The 18888-nt window shown below is 36.5% G+C and overlaps 2 protein-coding genes and 1 pseudogene across 2 annotated transcripts; 1 reads left to right on the top strand and 2 right to left on the bottom strand.

Annotated features, from left to right (window-relative positions):
- Positions 1-467: 467 nt before the first annotated feature.
- Positions 468-3165, top strand: LOC133669940 (CBL-interacting serine/threonine-protein kinase 10-like). The gene is made up of 2 exons (XM_062090273.1): positions 468-651; positions 1211-3165. The coding sequence occupies exon 2, from the start codon at positions 1602-1604 to the stop codon at positions 2955-2957; it is 1356 nt and encodes a 451-aa protein (XP_061946257.1). The 5' UTR covers positions 468-651; positions 1211-1601; the 3' UTR covers positions 2958-3165.
- Positions 3166-5024: 1859 nt separating this feature from the next.
- Positions 5025-8152, bottom strand: LOC133669475 (uncharacterized). Its single transcript, XM_062089637.1, has 4 exons — positions 7939-8152; positions 7400-7538; positions 6519-6652; positions 5025-6428 (listed from the first exon to the last, which is right to left on the bottom strand). The coding sequence occupies exons 1-4, from the start codon at positions 8067-8069 to the stop codon at positions 5246-5248; spliced, it is 1587 nt and encodes a 528-aa protein (XP_061945621.1). The 5' UTR covers positions 8070-8152; the 3' UTR covers positions 5025-5245.
- Positions 8153-11449: 3297 nt separating this feature from the next.
- On the bottom strand, positions 11450-15152 carry LOC133669046 (uncharacterized; annotated as a pseudogene).
- Positions 15153-18888: the final 3736 nt, after the last annotated feature.

Genomic DNA, 18888 nt, shown 5'->3' with positions numbered 1-18888 from the left:
TGAATAGATAGACATAATGATAATCATTATGATTTTATTTAACTTTTCAAATATTTATCGGATATGTCCACTTATGAATAATTCATTGCATATTATTTATGTCAACAAAACTATTAGTAGAAAAAAATCTTTCAATATTCATCCCTTCTTTTTTTTTTTTATTACATTCAATACAATATTATTTTCATCAACTATAATTGGAAATTCTCCTGATGTGGATAATATATATCCATATAGTGAGTGTATGTGATTATTGTATCTTTTTATAAATAGTCATTTTAATGTACTTGTATATTCTAAAAATATTATTGAAAAATAAAAATAATTCATTATATAAAATAAAATGAATCTAAACTAGTCTCAAACTTGATATGGCTATATGGGACTAAAGTAAGATAAAATTGAAAGAAAGGGACCAAATAATACCATTAGTAAACTAGTACACGTACCTCATGGCATATTCAAGTATCTATCTGGTAAGAAGACATGCCACCATTGCCGTTGCCGTTGCCGTTGCCTTATAAAGTGGCTTTAAGATTTCTTACAAAATTTATATTGTTACCAACCGAACAAAGAAAAGAAAGACAGAGAGACAAGGCTTGTTATCCATTTGTAGTCTTCCTTCTCCGATTTGGATTCTAACAACTCAAGGTAAGCTGAATGAGTCTCTGCTGAGTTTGCCATCTTTTTTTCTAGATTTTGTGGGTTTTTTTTTGGGTTAAATTCCGGTGCTGGTTTTTGTAGAAATTTGTAGCTGTTTGGTTTAGATGGTGTGTGAAAGTTTTCATCTTTTTAATTAGAAGTTTTGTGGGCAAGTTTCAGTTTTTTGAAAGGCTTAATCTTTGAGATTGATCATGATTAAATCTGAAAATTGTTGTTGTTGTTATACTGTTTAATGAGCATTTCAAAGCGTCTGGCTATGCAGTTTTTGATGACCCTACAAGTGTTTATTAGCCTGTGTTAGCTTTTTAGTTCCAAAAGAAGCAGACTGTGATTTATTTGAGATTAATTTTCAGACCTTGAGCTTTCTTTTCTTTATTCATGGTATGGAAAAACAAGGGTTTTGGGCTGTGGGGCTCGAGTATGTAACAAATGTGAAATTCACCTTGCAAATTCCTTAGCTACAATTTGTTAAATTTCTTCGCATGTAGATTTAATCTTCTTATTTTTTTGGCTTATTTTCTGTTTGCTCGTGTTTTTTTTTTCTCAGGTTATAAATCCTGTCTGTTTGTGTTGGTTTACAAGTGTCCTGCTGAAGGTGTATCCTCTACACCGTGTCTCAGCATTCTTAAGGTGATCTTTGACCGAGAAACCCAGGGAATGCTGCATGATGTTCCTTAGTGTTTGGCAGTCCGTCTTTGAAGCCCATCAGGTTCCGGCTTTGTTGGATCCACCCTTCTTTGCTCTTGATGAGATTGGATTTGTAAATTATTCTTCCTCTTGCTTTTGTGCTCAAAAGCATCATGGACCTTCAAGTTGGTATGATCTATGTGAAGACGGTTGAGCCATTTATGCTTTTATCTATAGATCCTACTTTCTAGGTTGATAAAACATATAGGAGGAGTGTTGTATATCATAAGTATTAGCAGTTTTAGCTTGGGATGGAAAATAAACCAAGTGTGTTGACAAAGAACTATGAAGTGGGGAGATTGCTTGGCCAAGGCACCTTTGCCAAGGTTTATTTTGCGAGGAGCATCAGAACGAACCTGAGTGTAGCCATTAAAGTAATTGACAAAGAGAAGGTCTTGAAGGTTGGGCTTGTTAATCAGATCAAGAGAGAAATATCTGTCATGAGACTTGTTAGACACCCTAATATCGTGCAACTTTATGAGGTCTTGGCTACCAAAAGTAAGATTTATTTTGTAATGGAATATGCTAAAGGTGGTGAACTCTTTGACAAGGTTGCTAAAGGAAGGTTAAAGGAGGATGTTGCCCAGAAATATTTTCAGCAGCTGATCAATGCAGTTGATTTCTGCCACAGCAGGGGTGTTTATCATCGTGATATAAAGCCAGAGAATCTGTTGTTGGATGAGAATGAGAATCTGAAGATATCTGATTTTGGATTGAGTGCCCTCACTGAATCCAAGCAACAAGATGGACTCCTACACACGACTTGCGGGACACCTGCATATGTTGCTCCTGAAGTGATCAACAGGAAAGGTTATGATGGCACTAAAGCTGATATTTGGTCCTGTGGCGTGGTTTTATTTGTGTTATTGTCTGGTTATCTCCCATTTCATGATTCAAATTTGATGGAGATGTACAGGAAAATTGGCAGAGCAGAGTTCAAATGCCCTAATTGGTTTCCAACTGATGCTCGTAGGTTGTTGCGCAAGATCCTGGATCCAAACCCCAGTACAAGGATCTCCATGGCTGAGATTAAGGAAAGTTCTTGGTTTAGAAAAGGGTTGAACTCTAAACAAATTAAAACTGGAACAAAAAGCAAGGAGGTAGCTGCTTTGGATTGGAATGGTTCTGGTTCTTCTGAGAATAGCAGTGTGGCTTCTGAGGCAAAGCAAGAGTCAGCCAAACCTCCCAGCTTAAATGCTTTTGACATCATTTCCCTTTCTGCTGGATTTGATCTTTCTGGATTATTCGAGGAAAATTATCAGAAGAGAGAAGCAAGATTTACTTCAATACAACCGGCTTCAGTCATCATCTCTAAACTGGAAGATATTGCTAAGCGTCAAAAGCTGAAGGTGATTAAGAAAGATGCAGGTTTGCTGAAATTGGAAGGAATGGAAGAAGGTAGAAAGGGGCCATTGTCTGTTGATGCTGAGATTTTTGAAGTGACTCCAAATATCCATTTTGTGGAAGTGAAGAAATCTAATGGAGATACGCTAGAATATCAGAAGATATTGGAAGAAGCTATAAGGCCTGCTCTCAACGATATTGTTTGTGTCTGGCAGGGTGAGCAAGAACTGCAACAGCAGCAGCAGCAGCAACAATCAAATTGACCAAACTAGCAGCATCAGTTTGCTCGAGATATTCTCTCAATGCCAATTTTTCCGCTATATCTCATGTTTGTACAATTTCTTGAACTTCCTATTTTTGTACTTCCATGCTTGTATTTGTAAGTGTGAGAGATGCCTCCGGCCTCCCTCAATGAACTTTAAACGTGCTCGTATTTGCTATATCGTTAATGATTACTTTTAATGCTCGTAACTCTCAAGTTCTTGAATTGCATGTCCTGTCTTCCTATGATTTTCCAATTACATTTTCCAGGTATTCTCTATCCACGCATACAGTTTCTGTTTTGCTTGCACTGAAAGTTAATATTATGACCTAGATCCACATATACAGTTTCCAGGATCACCTTGTAGCAGCTGCTAATATATATCGTTAAGAGCAAAGAATTCTTCTTTTTGTTTGAGATTTATCATTATTTAGATTGCAAGAAGAGGTGTATTAATGCTTTTGTATCCGATCAAATGACTGCGCAAGCACGCACAACATCAGTCGATTTTGAAATCCTTTAAAATGTCAAAAGATCTGTTCTTGATTGAAAAAAATAAATCTTTCCTATTGCGCTACGGTCTTGTCAAGTGTGTATTTTTGGTGCTCTATTCTTGTCAAGTAATACAGCCTACATGCAGCAAAGTGTGTAGTGAAGGTTTCTCATGACTTGCCTATCTTGTACACATGGAGAGCATATTGCAGTGGAGCACCCCTGTCCAGAAAAAATTCTGTATCCTATATTTGAAAAATGATCCTTTTTACATGCCCAAATAGGACACTTGTGGTTAGCCCTAAACCTAATTTAGCTCGCAAATGTGTGTATAAGCTGTCCCAACATGATTCAGCTTCACATACTTTGTTTTATGTGGTCTGGTACAGGTGATGGTGCGTCTTGGGTTCACACGTACTCATGCCTACAGGCTTGGTAGAGATCCTATTTTGGCAAAGACAAGATGATGGTGTTTGATTACCAGGACCCTCATGACCTCAATTGATTCTTATTGTCTAGATTAAGCAAGAAAGTGGTGCGTTAATCATTTGGTTGGTAACTTAGGCCCCCAGATTCATGTGGTTAACAGTAATTCCACCAGTCTTATCTCTGGACCAAAGCACAAAGTCCCTAATTGAAATTGTTCATTAGCTTTTCTCTTGCAAGGGGCCTACAGGGACAGATTGCTTGGCAAGTATTTCCTTGGAAAGTCTGTCTGAAAATGGCTTGACATGATATTGCTTTAGATATGTCTGTGTATTTACCAAATGTATCACTTCTTGTCACCTGTGATGTATAAAACGTACAAATCAAGTTTCTGTTCTTGTCCAGTTGATGTTTTCTGAAACTAACTAAAACCAACGGTATTAATTTCATTAAAAATGAAAACGATCGCCACAAACGCATGTTAATTATGAATGCTAAAGATTTATGGTATTTACTATTGAAGACATAAAACCATGATGCTCTGGGCTCTAGTCTTAAAGTAAAATAAGCAATCATTATCAGCGAAAAAGTATTCCCCGTGCTTGATAATTCATAATAATGTGAGGTAAAATATTTTTTTATTAAAATAATATTTTTTTTATATATTTTTAAAATTTTTACGTTAGCAAATCAAAATTATAAAAATAAATTAAAATAATATTAATTTAATATTTTTTAAGTGAAAAACACTTTAAAAAATAAATTTAAAATAAAAAACAAACACAAAAATAACAAAATTCACCATCATGTCAAAGAATTCAACCTCAAATGAAGGTATAATGGAGCAGGTGCTATAGCAAATTCTACAGTTTTCCCCACTTTCTGAAATGGTGCAGGTTCCACAGTCATTTCAAGGTTTAGGATTAGGAAGATCAAGTTTAATTTTAGTGTCATTCTTATTAGAATGCTTGACAGAAGTAGCAGCTCTACTCAACCTTAGCAGACAGATCTTCTCATGTTTCACTATTTTTGAATAATGAATAAAACTCTATGCAAAAATTAAATAAACAAATAACATGATAAATATAATTTGACCATTTCCAATCTAAGAGCAGTTTGATCAGTTGAAAGGGCTGCCGCTTTAAACAGATTGCAAGGTCTGAATAAATCCCATTATGCAAAAAGCAAGCATGAAAATATCTGATATGAAGTTTATATCATCAGTCCATGATCCAAGCAGGGTTGGTAAGAATAGTTAATGTTGGAATAAGATTACAATGTAGCCAAAGCAGATTCTTCGGATTGAAACTGTGTACTTATCCAATTACTTTTTGCTATTATGTCCAACCTAGGAAATTGGACAAGCTTGGGCTAAGTCAAGTCAATAATTACCGGATACACAGGAGAAACTCTTCTCTTCTTGTTGGCTGACCTAATTCTGCATTCTGGAGATGGGGACAGCAAATCTATAACCTCAATTTCCCGAGGAATGAATGACCTTGGAATCAGGACTTGATCTTTATCATTGATTACTTTGCAAGAAAGCTTCTTCCATCTTGGCCAATCAAATTCAGAAGCATCCTCGCCGATTAATGTCAATACACCCCCATCTCTAGTCTCCCTCGCAGAAAAGTTTGTGACAATAGAAGATGATGCTTTACTTGATGGCTGATTCATGAAACCAAATGGTTCTGCATAATCTAGTTTTGGAGAGGGTGGCTCTCTTTGGTCTTGCATGACATATGGTTCAGACTGTCCAAATTGTTCACGGGAAGCCTTGTTAATACAATGTGCATCTACAGAAGAATGAGTATCCACGTTCACAGTTTCACAGGTGTTGCTAGCTTCATCATCTTTGTCAATAACTAATTTCTTAGCCCTCTGGCAATCCAATTCAGAAACATCCTCATCAATCAATGTCAATACGCTCCTATCTCCAGTCTCGCTCTTTGAAAAGCTAGTAACAATTGAAGAAGCTTTTCTTGCTAGTAAAGTCATGAAAGGAAATGGATTTGCATGATCCAGTTCTGGAGAGGGTGATTCCCTTTGGTCTTGCTGGTCATATTCTTCAAACCATCTGAAATGCTCATTGGAAGTCTTGTCAATGCTACGTGCAAAATCTGCAGTAATACGAACTATAATATCTGCATGTGCTTCTTTAACAGTTCCTCGTGTGTTGACAGATTCATTATATTTTTCGTGTACGGGCTCACTTCTGTTACAAGCTTCCCTGGATGCCGTTTCACCATATCCACCTTCAAAAATATTATCCCCCCTTCCATTATAGCATGGAAGCTCATCCAGGGAGGAAACTTCAAGTTCCACCAAGTTTGCCTCAAAAGTTCCACTTCCATCACTAGCTCTCTCATATTCCTCTTCACCATCCCAGGCATCTTCATTTTCTCTCTCTTCAAATAAAATATTACCCGAATCACAATAGCAGGGAAGCTCATCCATGGGGCAAATTTGGACCTTCATGTTCTTGGGCAAGCTTGGACAACCAACAGAGTGTACATTGTAGTTCGTTGAGAAATAGTTTATGGTGATGTTCAAGCTAATCATGTACAGAGACACATTTAGTATTTGATATATCAAACATTGAGATCAAGTAATGTCTATTTACTTCCACAAGAATAAGTCATACCTCTGCCAAGACGGGAGGTTAAGCATTGTGTAAGCAAGTTTAATCTTGTTGGCAACTCCTGAGAAGGATTTAAAAGCAGCAGCTGCCTGCCTCACTGCCACTGATTCTGTTGGGTGCTGCCACGCCCATTCAAACTGCAGGTTTGCATGCACATTTCATATTTTAGCAACTACGATAGGAGTGAAATTCTTATGTATTGCAACTAATGACAGGATCTTAAAACTCTGGATTTACAGGTAAAGACAAGGACTAGTTTTGGCATAATAAAACTTTGCTCGAGGTCATACAACATTTCCAAAGAGTTTTTTTTTTTTGGTCCCATTCCTAAAGACAGTTTTGAAGATGTATAATTAAAATAATTAATCTCTTTGATTAAAAAAAAAAATCTTTGCTATCATTCCACAGGCCTACAAAGCATAACTTCATTGAAGAAAAAAACCACTTCTTTTTATTATTTTCGGGATAAGATGATCAATAGCGCATCATCCCATCAGGCGGCAACCAACTATTCTACTGCACAAAATGTTTAAGACATGCTGCTTAAATACTGGTTATAGTCCCTTGCTGTGAGAAAGAGGTGAAAATAAAAACAGGAAGTTAATATCATAAAGAAACTCCGAAACAAGAGCAAGCAAATGCGAACTTCCAAAAACCAAAGCATGATAGCAAGGAGCAGATCCAAGCATTATTTTTTTACCACCTCAATTTCACTTTAGATTTGTTAGTAAACTGCCAAGGCCATTGTCTTGAGGTTGGCTGAAGGTAAGCTATTCTTCCTAGACTCTAACATCGACAAAGGTAAAGGATAAAACTGCTTCAACATGCTATATGAAACCAAAGCAGAGAGCGAATAAATAGTTAAAAGAAGAAAAAGAAATAACCTGCAAAGCAGCAACGTTAGTTGGGAAACCATAAATGCAGAAAACCATTTCCCATGGCCTTCTTTTCTTAGTCCTGCATGCTCCACTTCTAAGCTCACCGTTGTGTTGCCTAATTCTCCGCCGCGGATTTACTGTAAACCTGAAAAAATTCCAGCCCTTTCACACATCAAAACAAGAAAAAAGAGAGAAAACATCTTGTCCTGGCTTGCTAAAGATCAAATCTTTTTTGTTAACACAAATTAAATACTCATAAAGGAACAAACTTGTCCATTAAAATTGGGTTTCAAGTAATGGGCCAATACAAAAATCTGAAACAGAGATTATATGGGCCCACAAAACAAATGATCACAACATCATTAATCAATCAAACCCTTAATAGATTGATGATTTTTTTTTCTTTTAATTGAAGACTCCAAAATATTTATAAATCAATCAAAGACTAATACTTTATAGATTGATCAACAAAAAATACATAAAACCAAAGAAGACACCAATCTTAAGATTGTGAAAGTAGAAAAAAGTGAAAGAAGGAATCAAACCCGATGTAGGTGTGGCCTTTGAATCTGGGGCAGAGAGAAGTCAAGAGATAGCAAGCGAAAAACCCATTCTTTCCCTTCTCTGCTTCTCCTAGTTCTTGAGGATTTTTTGGGGTTTTTCTCTTTCTTGTCATTTACGGGTATGGAAGATAAGGATACGTTGTTCTTCCTCTTTTCTTTATCTATGAGGAGGGAGTGGAGTTAGATGCAATTCGACCGTTGGTGTGTGGGTTTTATAAATATTTCAAATTTTGAGTACTTTTGTTCACGGGTTTAAAACATGACTTGGCTTGGCGGTTGAACCGTGATCTTGATAACTTAGAATTTAGAGTGGGTCAGGACTGAAAAGAATTGATATAGTACTACTCAGTCAAAAATTTAGATTGATCCATAGTTAACTCAAGAAAAACCGAATCAAAACAACTTGATTTTTAAGATAATTTAAATGATATTATTTTTACTTTAATCTAGATCAACACAGCTACCCTATGATGTGAGATTTATCATACTATAATATTAATTCATAGGGTACTTTTATGTTGATTTTTATTTTAAAAATTATGTCACACCGAGAATATTAGAATAAATGGCTTGGAATTAAAAATTAAACTTTTGTCAAGTTTATTTTTTTAATAAAAAAAGAAGAAGAAGAAGAAGAATTTTAAGATTTTAAGAAAGGCAGTTCTTTTGATTTTTTTTATTTTTTTAAAGAATTCAATTTGTAATACATCATATCATCTACATTCCAATTTTAGAAGAATTCATAAATCTTCCAAGGTCAGATGAGAAAGAAAAACATAGAACAGCAGAGTGAAAAGGAGAGACTTGCAGGAGTGGAAGCATATTAGCAGTCACAAATCTCGCCTTTGTTGTAGGAGGAGGTTTCCACCACATACTCAGCTGCGTGCAGATATTTTGCCTTGAAAGAAGCGTCACTTTTACTAGTGTCTGGGAGAATGGTGATGCTAACAGCACGAAGATGTTCGTTCATACAAGGTTGTAACATATCCTCAGGGCTTAATTCTCCATGCATGCCAAAGAGATCCAGTATCGACATAACACAAGTGCCTTCACTTTCAATCCAAAATAATGATATTGTTTTTTTATGTATACATTAATTATATATTACCTCATTTCTCAATTAATTGCTTGAAATGTTACCTTTCACGTTAAAAAGTCTTTAAATAGATATCATGGGAAGTTATGCATCTTTTATTTTACAGTATTGTGTGAAAAAATCTATTAGTAAATTCTAATCCGCCTAAAAACATCGTCAACCGCACCCGCACTGGACCACAATGTTAAACCTAGCTGGATCGGTTGAATCTTTACCCGATTTGACCACCATCATCATGGAGCATAAATGTATGCATTAATTGTATTCGTTTATACAAGGTTGTACAACAATGGCCCCAGGGTTCTTGACATTACACAAAGCAATGTGGGAGTTTCTATAGGCACAAAGAGACATACAGGCATCACTATCACCACTTGACAGGCTACTTGAAACCAATACATATTTCCAGAGAATTATAGTAACTTCCCATCTGAATTAATGCATCTCTGGTATTGTCAACAATTTTATAAATTTAGCATATGGCAGAAAACACACATAATTAACATGGGAGATGGCATATGGCACAAACGCACATGCTAGAACATCTATATTAAGAAGTACTAGAAAGCTTCATGCACTTCAATAAACAAAGTTCAAGGATATTCAGTTCTATTTCTAAAGGAGCCTCATGATGTTGATATTCCACACTAGCTGTATAGATCTTAAAATGTGAACTCTTGGCTCATTGCATATTGCAGATTATCATCCAATACATAAACCATTATCATCACAATCCAACACAAAATCATCTCAATTTCACCAATTCTTGTAACACCTGCCATACATACATTACCATCTTCCTAATTATAGCCAACATGATAAACTCTTAACTCCTAAACAAGGTTTCACACTTTTTAAGTTCTCGACAGATTGGATCCGAGACACACCTTAAACAGCAACACAAACTACAGAAGAGCAGCATTTCAACACCAACACATCACATAAGAAAAGACTAAAGTGCAACACAACATCTAAGAGCCACAAAGTTTTGATCCTTCATTCCTACTAAATGCTAGTACTAGTAATTACAATTTCATCACCTATAAAACAGCAGCAACATTACTACAAATTAAAGAACAGAATCTCACCACCAGTAAAACATAAATGAAAAGACTAAAGAGCAACACAACATCCAAAAGCCACAGTTTTGATCTTTCATTCTTACTAAATGCTAACAAGTTACAATTCCACCACCAATACAACAAAAGCAACATTACAACAACAATGATTTCCAGATGGGTTTTGTTTTTTCAATTGTATTACAGTAATTCACAATCAATATTACTAAAAGGAAAACATTAAAACCCATTTGTAAATTCCAATACCGACGACACACAAGAACTCCAAAAGCAATCAGCTTTCACGTTTTGAAGAATAACCCAATTGCCTCCACAAGTATTTTCCACTTGCCATGTCCACCAATGTCCAAAACCCCATTTCTATCCCTGACTTTACCTGCACATTTTCAATGAAAAGATCAAAACTTTACCCAAAACAAGAAAAGCAAAAAAAAAAAAGACACAGCATGTGTGACTACTTCAGACCTTTGAGAATCGAGATGACGAAGAATAATCGGATGGTTGAGGAGGGTTGCAGTCGCTGTCGGTGGTGATGGAACAGTCGTCATCGCCACTGTCGGTGGTGGTGGAGAAAGGGCGGGATTTGAGGTTTCTGATGACGAAAAAACCGGCAAGAGTGGCGGAGAGGAATATCAGAATCAGCCTCAATGGGCACATTGTTGGTATTATTTGTAAATTTTGAGAAATGTCAAGATATTAACAAGAAAAGCGATAATCTTTGGTTGTTTGTACTATAATTATTATTAAGAAGAAGAAGAAGAAAGGTGGGGTGTGGTTTAAGTTTTGTCAAAATTTTGGTTTAGAGAAAGGAAAAGAGAGGATGGATAGAAGAATAATTAAGGGAGAGGTGGGGTCCAATGTGTAATGAAGGGGCTGCTGCATGTGATTGTCGCATTTTACCTAATCCTTGATCTATGATAAATTATTGGATTAATTTTGAATAGTCAATAGTGATCTCCTTACAAAGTTATAATTAATTAATCATTTTAGTTCAAATGGATAAGTTGATTCATTTTTCATGTTTTTAATTGGAATTTATGAGGTTGTAATAATTAACATTCCTGTGAAGGTGTAAGTTTTCGATCCAGATGGAAACACAGTCGATTTCAAAGCAAAAATATGTTTTTTTTTTTTTACAATTCGAGAGTTAACTCAGTAAACAATATCGTTTCAAATATTTTCTTAAAAAACCAGTTCGAGCCAAGTTTCACCAAGATGACTTGCTAGCCAACACAGGTTTTATAACCATCATTTTGGATGCCTAGAGGGTTAAACACAGAGTTGATTGTGTGTGTTAAGTGCATAGAGCCATTGAAAATAAGTAATGAAAGGTTTAAATAAATATCAGATCAAGAAAGTAGGGAATTTTGTCAGAAATATTAGAAAAGACAAAAAAGTCGGTGGTGGGTTGTGAGGGGATAGTGTTTAATATAAGTTAATAGGTTACAAGATGAGATGAGGCAATCCCTTGAGTGGCTTAGGCACGTTGTTCTATTCAACACTTGGATTTCTTCAAACGAGTTTTAATGGAGCAAAAAACTAGGAAGTCAAACATGGTGCTCCTAGGGTTGGATCCCATTTTTTCCACCCCTCGCTGTTAATGCTAGAGATTGAGACATTTCCCACAAGAGATTTTGAAGTGGATATATGCCAACAAGACTCGTACAGTACCAACGGTCAAGTTTGAATCTGTCTCTGCCACCAGATTTTGCATTGGATTGTTCATCCAAATTAACAGAGTAAAATGTAATCATTTTGGTTTGGTAGCCATCTTTTGTCACCCTTTGACGAGTTCATCAAGAGAATCTTGCTCATGTTACATCCAGAACTCGCTACGACGCTACCCCTATGACATTTCACTCACCTATCCACTCCAGCATGTGCTTCTCATTCTAGAATCTGAGAAAAACTTTACCAGCCATCTTCACTAATAATTCAACCTGTAATCGTGCCCGACTTATAAACTATATAGGCAGCTAGTGGTCCACATAGGATTCTACCACAATCTCATAAACAAGTTTAATGTTCCCAACAGTATCATCAGATGCATAATTTAATTGCAGCACTGGCTGCCGCCTGATTGTAGTTCTCAAATACGAGCCAGTCCAATGAGTTAAATATGAGCACAGGCACCATTTTAGAGCAACACCATAGGTCCCTCAACTACCATACAGTTCAGTTTCTCTTTGTCGTATATCCTTGATTTTTTTGGGACTTCTTCCTCAACTAGCAAGCTAGGGAGTTTGAGAAGACCCTTTGGATCTACAAAACGTTTTTCTTCTCATGGTGTATCAAACTACGGAACTGTGAGTGATCAAGGTTCTTCATACGAGCTGTGATATAAAGAAGCAGTTTCTGCTGCATATTTTCAATTCTAAAAGCCTCGTCCTTCTGGCTGAAATGGACAGGCTGTTCACATCAGTATGCAGATATGCAAACTGCACGTCCTGCAAAGATAAAATAAGTTGTTCAACTACTCAACCATGAGTTAGAGAGAAGGCTGGGCTAGCATATAATCAACCAACCTATCTGCTCCATCAAACTAAAAAGAAGAAAACAAATTGCCAAATTAGTTTACCATGCCCATATACGTGACATTATTGATTGGCCAGATCATGCCAAACTCAAGATTCTGAAAGTACGAAGCATGTTTGACCAATGAAAGCAGTGCATACCTGACTATGGATTGTAGTTTGCCGAAACGAGCAACCTTTGAAAGCACTGTCCTCAAGCCTCGAAGACCAGCTCCAGATTTTGAGCTCACCATCATCAATTGTAAAACCGAATTCAAATTAACTACATCACCGTGCATTTAAAGGCAAGTAAACCCTTTGGATTCCTTCAAAACAAAAAAAATTATTCATACCACAGGCTGGACAAGAGACCTGTTTGCCTTGAGGCTCTGCAAAATCAAATGGATAGAAACCCATCAGTCTGAAGAGAGTTCGAGATTTTAAACAAAATTGTCATCAGTGTTTGTGTGCAAAATTCACCTCTTCAATTTGCATTGCACGACGTGCCACATCAATTGGAAACACCAGATCTGTCTTCGTCATTACAATCTGGTATTTAGTCTGATATCTGTACAGGATAGTTCAACTTGGTTGAGTGTCTAGCCTTGTGAAGTATTACAGTTTGGAGCATGCAAAATAACATGCATCAAAATACACAAGAATGGTGAAAAATATCGAGGTACAGGTTGTGATTCTATACCTTTCCATCAAATCAATGAGTTCACGATCTCTTGGCTTCGTACCCCATTTCGTGTCAATAAGAAGGCACACTCTTTTTAAACCAACTCTCATGGAAACATACTCCTTTACCTGCAAAGTTTAACACTTCTTAAACAACAAGGTAAATGCCATATATGCCAACATAAATTTCTCATGCACCCGACAGCCCATAAAAGAGAGGAAATTAGATGTGTTTCTTCTTCAATTACTATGTCACCACTTCCCACATTAACTGCTACTACAGTATCAAATTCAGTGCCTAATGATCTTACTCTATGCTTTAAGTCTCAAATCTTAAGCATCTGTATTGAATGTCACATAAATGTCAAATATGGCGATAACAAAATTGATCCTGCATTATTAGAAAAATTGCATTAATGACGGGCAACTCTAAAGGCAAACCCTTCACTCTCCAACATATGAGTATGTGAAAAGGTGGGGAAAGCAGCACATCTATAGACGTGCTCTGATGCCAAGCAGTTGGGTGACTCACTCTATGAAGACAGAAAAACAGAAAATTCTTCAAGTAGTGATTCTCACCTTGTGAACCAGAAGAACAAAGTCTTTACAGAAGAAACAATTAACCAAAATTGAACTGTCCAGGTTACCAAACACTCCAGAAGTTGAGCAACATCCTAGCTAGCACTTTTGTGGCCTAAAAAGCATGCATAGTAATGGTAAAAGAGGTGACCAGACAACTGTGGTTATCAACATGGTCTCATGTACCAGTTTCCGAGGTACAATAATCTCACAGCAGTTAAACTCCAGAACATTCAACAAGAGGCATCAAACAGAACAAAGTCAATTTATGAGGGCATACTTACTAGTTCCTCCCAAGAATCCTTGACTTCTTCTTTTGCATAAGCAAAAGCCATATCCAGGGCAAATCTACCATGCAGACCTTTCCCAGCTCAAAGAAATTAATAGTCTGCACAAGAACCATTCATGTTTACAAAAGAAATCCCAGAAAAAGACAATATATACACAACTTTAATAAATTCCCGTCCAAATGATAGCACCTGAGTCAGGCCAGGCTTGTCTGATATCCTTGCAACACCCCATTGTCTGGTAAGTGAATTAAGTAGTGATGACTTCCCGACATTTGACCTTCCTAGCAATGGTAATAATGTTCACTAAAAGGATATCTAGTGCAATATATTATATTTCTATATTTCTTTGGCCAGAAAATCATGTTGACCATTTGAAATTATCATAAATAACCAGCCTGCTGCAGATGGCACTAGAGATATCATCAATCAAATGGCCAAGTAGAATGGAAGGTTAAAGTACGAGAAAAGATTCAGTTTCTACAGAGGTTGTAATTCATCACAATTTAAACCTCTTTTTTTAAGAAAGAATGTCATTAATTGGACTTCAAACGGTCAGAGATAGCTCCGACAATAGAAAAACCAAAGGCATAATCAATACTACACACCATGAGTTAAGATTTTAGCAATGCAAAGTAGCCATATTATAGGCATATAATGAATCCATTATGATCAAATGTAGTTAAAAATATTTTCAATTGATGGAATATTTGCGTTTACCAAGCAACACTTAAAAGTACATTGAAAATAATAAGGAAACGAAAATATAGGTAATAAACATTTAAAAGAGTGACAAAATGCAATCTCTACCTGCAAATGCAATCTCTGGAAGACCAGGGGGTGGGAATGAAGATGAAACCTTTGCAGCAGCAAAAAATGTCAATTTATTCCTAAAAATCTGTTAAAAGTAGTTAGTTATAGCCCTGATTTTAATTACAACAGTGGAAGAAAGAACAGTCATTGGTTCACATAAATGTGCCCACCATTTTCTATGACTAGATTGATATGAAAGGAATGATTAAGCAATAGATAACAAAAACATAGTCTCCAAGTGCAAAGAACTAACTTACATTTTCTTCAATTCGTTCTCTCTCTGAATTTGTAGAGAAGGGGATGTTATCTAATGGAGCAGATAGATCAGCATTGTAGCCTGCTCTTTTCAGCTCAATCAAGCGTCTACGTCCCAGAAACTGCCACCAAAATTCTTGAATTACTACACAGGATATGATGTAAACGAATCATTTTTCCAAACATCCGAAGCCTTTTTTAAGAAAATTACATTATCTTCTACATAGGAAAGAATGGAAGGACTAAGTTGGATTGCTCGGAATTGTGCATTGTTTGACATTCCAGCATCTTCCTCCAATTCTGCTTTCCTCTCTATGGTACTTCCTGAAAATCAAGTAAAAATGATCAGTCATAACTCATAACAAACAGGAGGAAAAATTTAATGCTAAGAAAGTTGGAAGAAAATAAAAGAAAGTGATTGAAAATGAAAACTGCCCTGGAAAGAAAACATACACGACTCAAACAAGTAGAATCAAAAAAGAAAAGTTGTGGTGTATATAAACATTAGCCAACACATTTAATGAGCAGCAGTGCAGTTGCTAAGCATATGGCATTCCCAAACAATTTCAGAGAAGGAAATGAAGAACTCAAGACAGACATGAGGGTGATGCAGGGGCTGATTTTCATACAAGACAAACTTCTCCACATGCCCCTTTTTCTACACAAAGTGGGAAAAGAAGACAGCTATAAATCAAACACTCCATAATGCAAGAAAAATAGAACCTTTATCTACGCTGGAGAAAATGAACAACTAGAACCATGGATACAAATCTCAAGAATATTCAAAGGTGTAAGAGCCTCAAGAAGTAAAGCAATGTCCTCATTAAAGGAATTAAAAGAAACTCACATTCTTTGAACAGCAAGATCGATATGTTGCCCTGATGCTTTACACTTCTCTGAACTACTGTCTAATGAAATGACAGACTAACAGAGACTGGGAATGGAATAACACATGTAAATAGCTAACATGGTAATGTCATTAATCCCTACTGACTCTTGAACAGTGTCACTTGAAATGGTAGAAGAAGCCTCTCGAGAAAAAGCTGAATCCACCAATTAGATGCCAGTTTTTTAATGACATCCACAAATTAATAGTTAACATTAGTTATCATAGACGAAGATGGCAACTTCTTTTACAAAGCACCAGCGCTTCCAACCCATGTTACATATTCCCAAATCAGAGTTGAAATATTATTAGTAGAAGAATCCCAGTAATAGATAGGGGGAAAAGGCAATACATGTCATAAGCAAGAGTAACTCAATAATATTCATACCATCAGAAATTATCCCATCATCTAATCGCTTATTCGAGGTGTCTTATGGATCTAATCTAATCCTCTTTCTCTTCTTTGGCTGGTCATCCAGAGTCTGTGAGTTAATGGCAGCGTTGCTTTTTTTTGTCTAGAACACTTTTCTTGATAGGAAATGAAGGAGATACATTAGAGTGTTTGCTTCGACTTTGATCCAACCACTTTCTTGAGTCATAATTGATTTTGTTTTGTTTCTTCAACAAATCATTTCTCTCATTATCCAATTTATCTACTTCCTTCATTTTGGTGCTCCGTTTACTAGAGTCAAATTTGTTTTTAGTTTCATTGTTCAACAAACCATTTCTGTCATCATCAAATTTATTTGCCTCGTTTGCCTTGGTACTCCATTTACTGCTAGATACTTGTGCACTATTATGCTTGGCTTTACTAGAAGAACGTTTTGTTTCTGAAGTAGCAGCCTCTGATCTATTAGAAATCCATATGGAGCGAAAAGGGATGGTAAGGAGGAGGGAAACTTCATAACATACCGAGATTGATTCATTTCACCGGATTCCTAGGAAGTGACAATCTCAGCTGAACAAGTAGATCAAGGGAAGGTCAAAGTCAACCGCGGAATGACTCGCTGATACTTGGAGAGTTGCTGGCCCTCGTTGAAAGAGCAAAGAGAAGACAAGAAAGCTAATCCGCTCCGTCCGCTCTTTCTGAAAGTTCCCTCCGGGGGTCTGACCCTCCGCTACCTAATATTCCCGGCTAACCGAATTCATGTTTTAGTTTCACCACTTTTGCTTTTAACAGGAACATCTTTCACCTTACCATGCCCTTTCTTAGCTAAAGCTTTATTATTTTGCACCTTTCTGTTGTTTGTTGCCTCCCAATCCCCATATTGGTCCGCATAAACTCTTTTCCTTTTCCCATCAGAATTAAAAAGTTCAAACCCTCCCTTCATGACCACTCTCTTCTCGACCAGCACGGCGGTCTTCTCTGCCGTGTACTCCCGACTTTAAATTCCTCAGTCCAAAATTCCCTCCCTTGTAAGATTTATTCCTTTCCTTGGAATTCTACGATTTTCCAGTAGCATTGGAGATTGTGGACTTCATGGGCCCAATTAGCTAAGGTAACAATGCCATAAGGCTTTTTATTTTGCTAAGCCCACCATTGCAAAATTAATTTGGAAAATTATTTCCAAGAAAACCCTTGTTTTATTTTCTTCCTTGTATACAATGCATATATTGCATTTTGCAATCTTATTGATAAAAAAAAAAAAAACCTTTTCCTGCCAATGGATAAAGAGAGTTACACCAATTGGGTTCTTCCCATATGATTCACTTTCCTGTAAAGCGATCATCATTAATAATGATGCATCGTTTAACTGTGTCACAATCACCAACTGTTTGCTGTGCTGTGGCTGGAAACACTCCGGTCCCTCCACTCCTCTGCCTCATTAACACTGTCCAATGAAGAAGAGTGATTGCTAATCAACCAGCTTAACCCTAAATCATTACCATCTTCATCTTCAAAAGGGTAGCCGATCTTCGTACAGCTCTGCGAGTTGTTAAATAACAGAACAAGTTATAGCTGGATTGGAGAGCTCTGAAGGTCCTTGCTCACCAAGTAATTTCATATATTGGAACGCTCTTCATATTTTTTATTTTCTCATAGATATTAAAGTGTAATCCTGATGATCTGTTCAAGATTTGATTGATGCACATGCCATATGTCAATCCAGAGGGAAAATGGCATTAAAAAAACGTAAATACCACCTGCTGCACATCACATTGCAGGTCCAATGATTGAATCCATTGATGACCTAACCCAGGAGGTAGTTCGGCTGCATTATATTAATAAAATCAGTACTTCACCTGTAACAATTATTTTTTAGTCCTTTACAGCTAAATCAGGGATCAACCTCATTTAGACCCTTGCAAATTAACCCTAAGAAAATGGTAGGTCCCTCTGTACTTCTTCCTCTGCTTGAATTGAGGCTAAAAGTTCCCAGCTTTTACCTGCTGTGCCATGTTCATTGAAGGAGATTTCTGGCAATGTCTTGTTCACTGACATCAATCATTTGCTCCAGGTCAATCAACTGCTTTACAAAACAGGGCTACATGGTAGCGTCTTTTGGGAACGCGGTCTGAATGAATGATGTTTTTCAAATTTCAAATTTTCTTTTTTATATTATTAAATCATTTTAAAAAACAATAAAACTACCACCATAAAAAAATGAAATGCCTCCAGCAACAAGAATCTATGAATAACTTGAATATTGAATACCATTAATTCAAACCAGCTTTCATTGACTGTGCAGTTGTTTATGTTAAATTTTGAGCAGCAAAAGTTCTTTGTCAAATCTACACGCAT

This window comes from Populus nigra, chromosome 12 (assembly GCF_951802175.1).
Source record: "Populus nigra chromosome 12, ddPopNigr1.1, whole genome shotgun sequence".
Taxonomy (NCBI): Eukaryota; Viridiplantae; Streptophyta; class Magnoliopsida; order Malpighiales; family Salicaceae; genus Populus; species Populus nigra.
The sequence above is the reverse complement of the archived record's forward strand: the minus strand, read 5'-3'. Positions and strand labels throughout refer to the sequence as shown.

Coding starts and splice junctions, on each gene's coding strand:
- LOC133669475 (XM_062089637.1), bottom strand. CDS start 8,069: ATGACAAGAAAGAGAAAAACCCCAAAAAATCCTCAAGAACTAGGAGAA. Junction 7,539..7,938: donor AAAGGCCACACCTACATCGG/GTTTGATTCCTT, acceptor GAATTTTTTCAG/GTTTACAGTAAATCCGCGGC. Junction 6,429..6,518: donor AACCTCCCGTCTTGGCAGAG/GTATGACTTATT, acceptor GTACATGATTAG/CTTGAACATCACCATAAACT.
- LOC133669940 (XM_062090273.1), top strand. CDS start 1,602: ATGGAAAATAAACCAAGTGTGTTGACAAAGAACTATGAAGTGGGGAGA.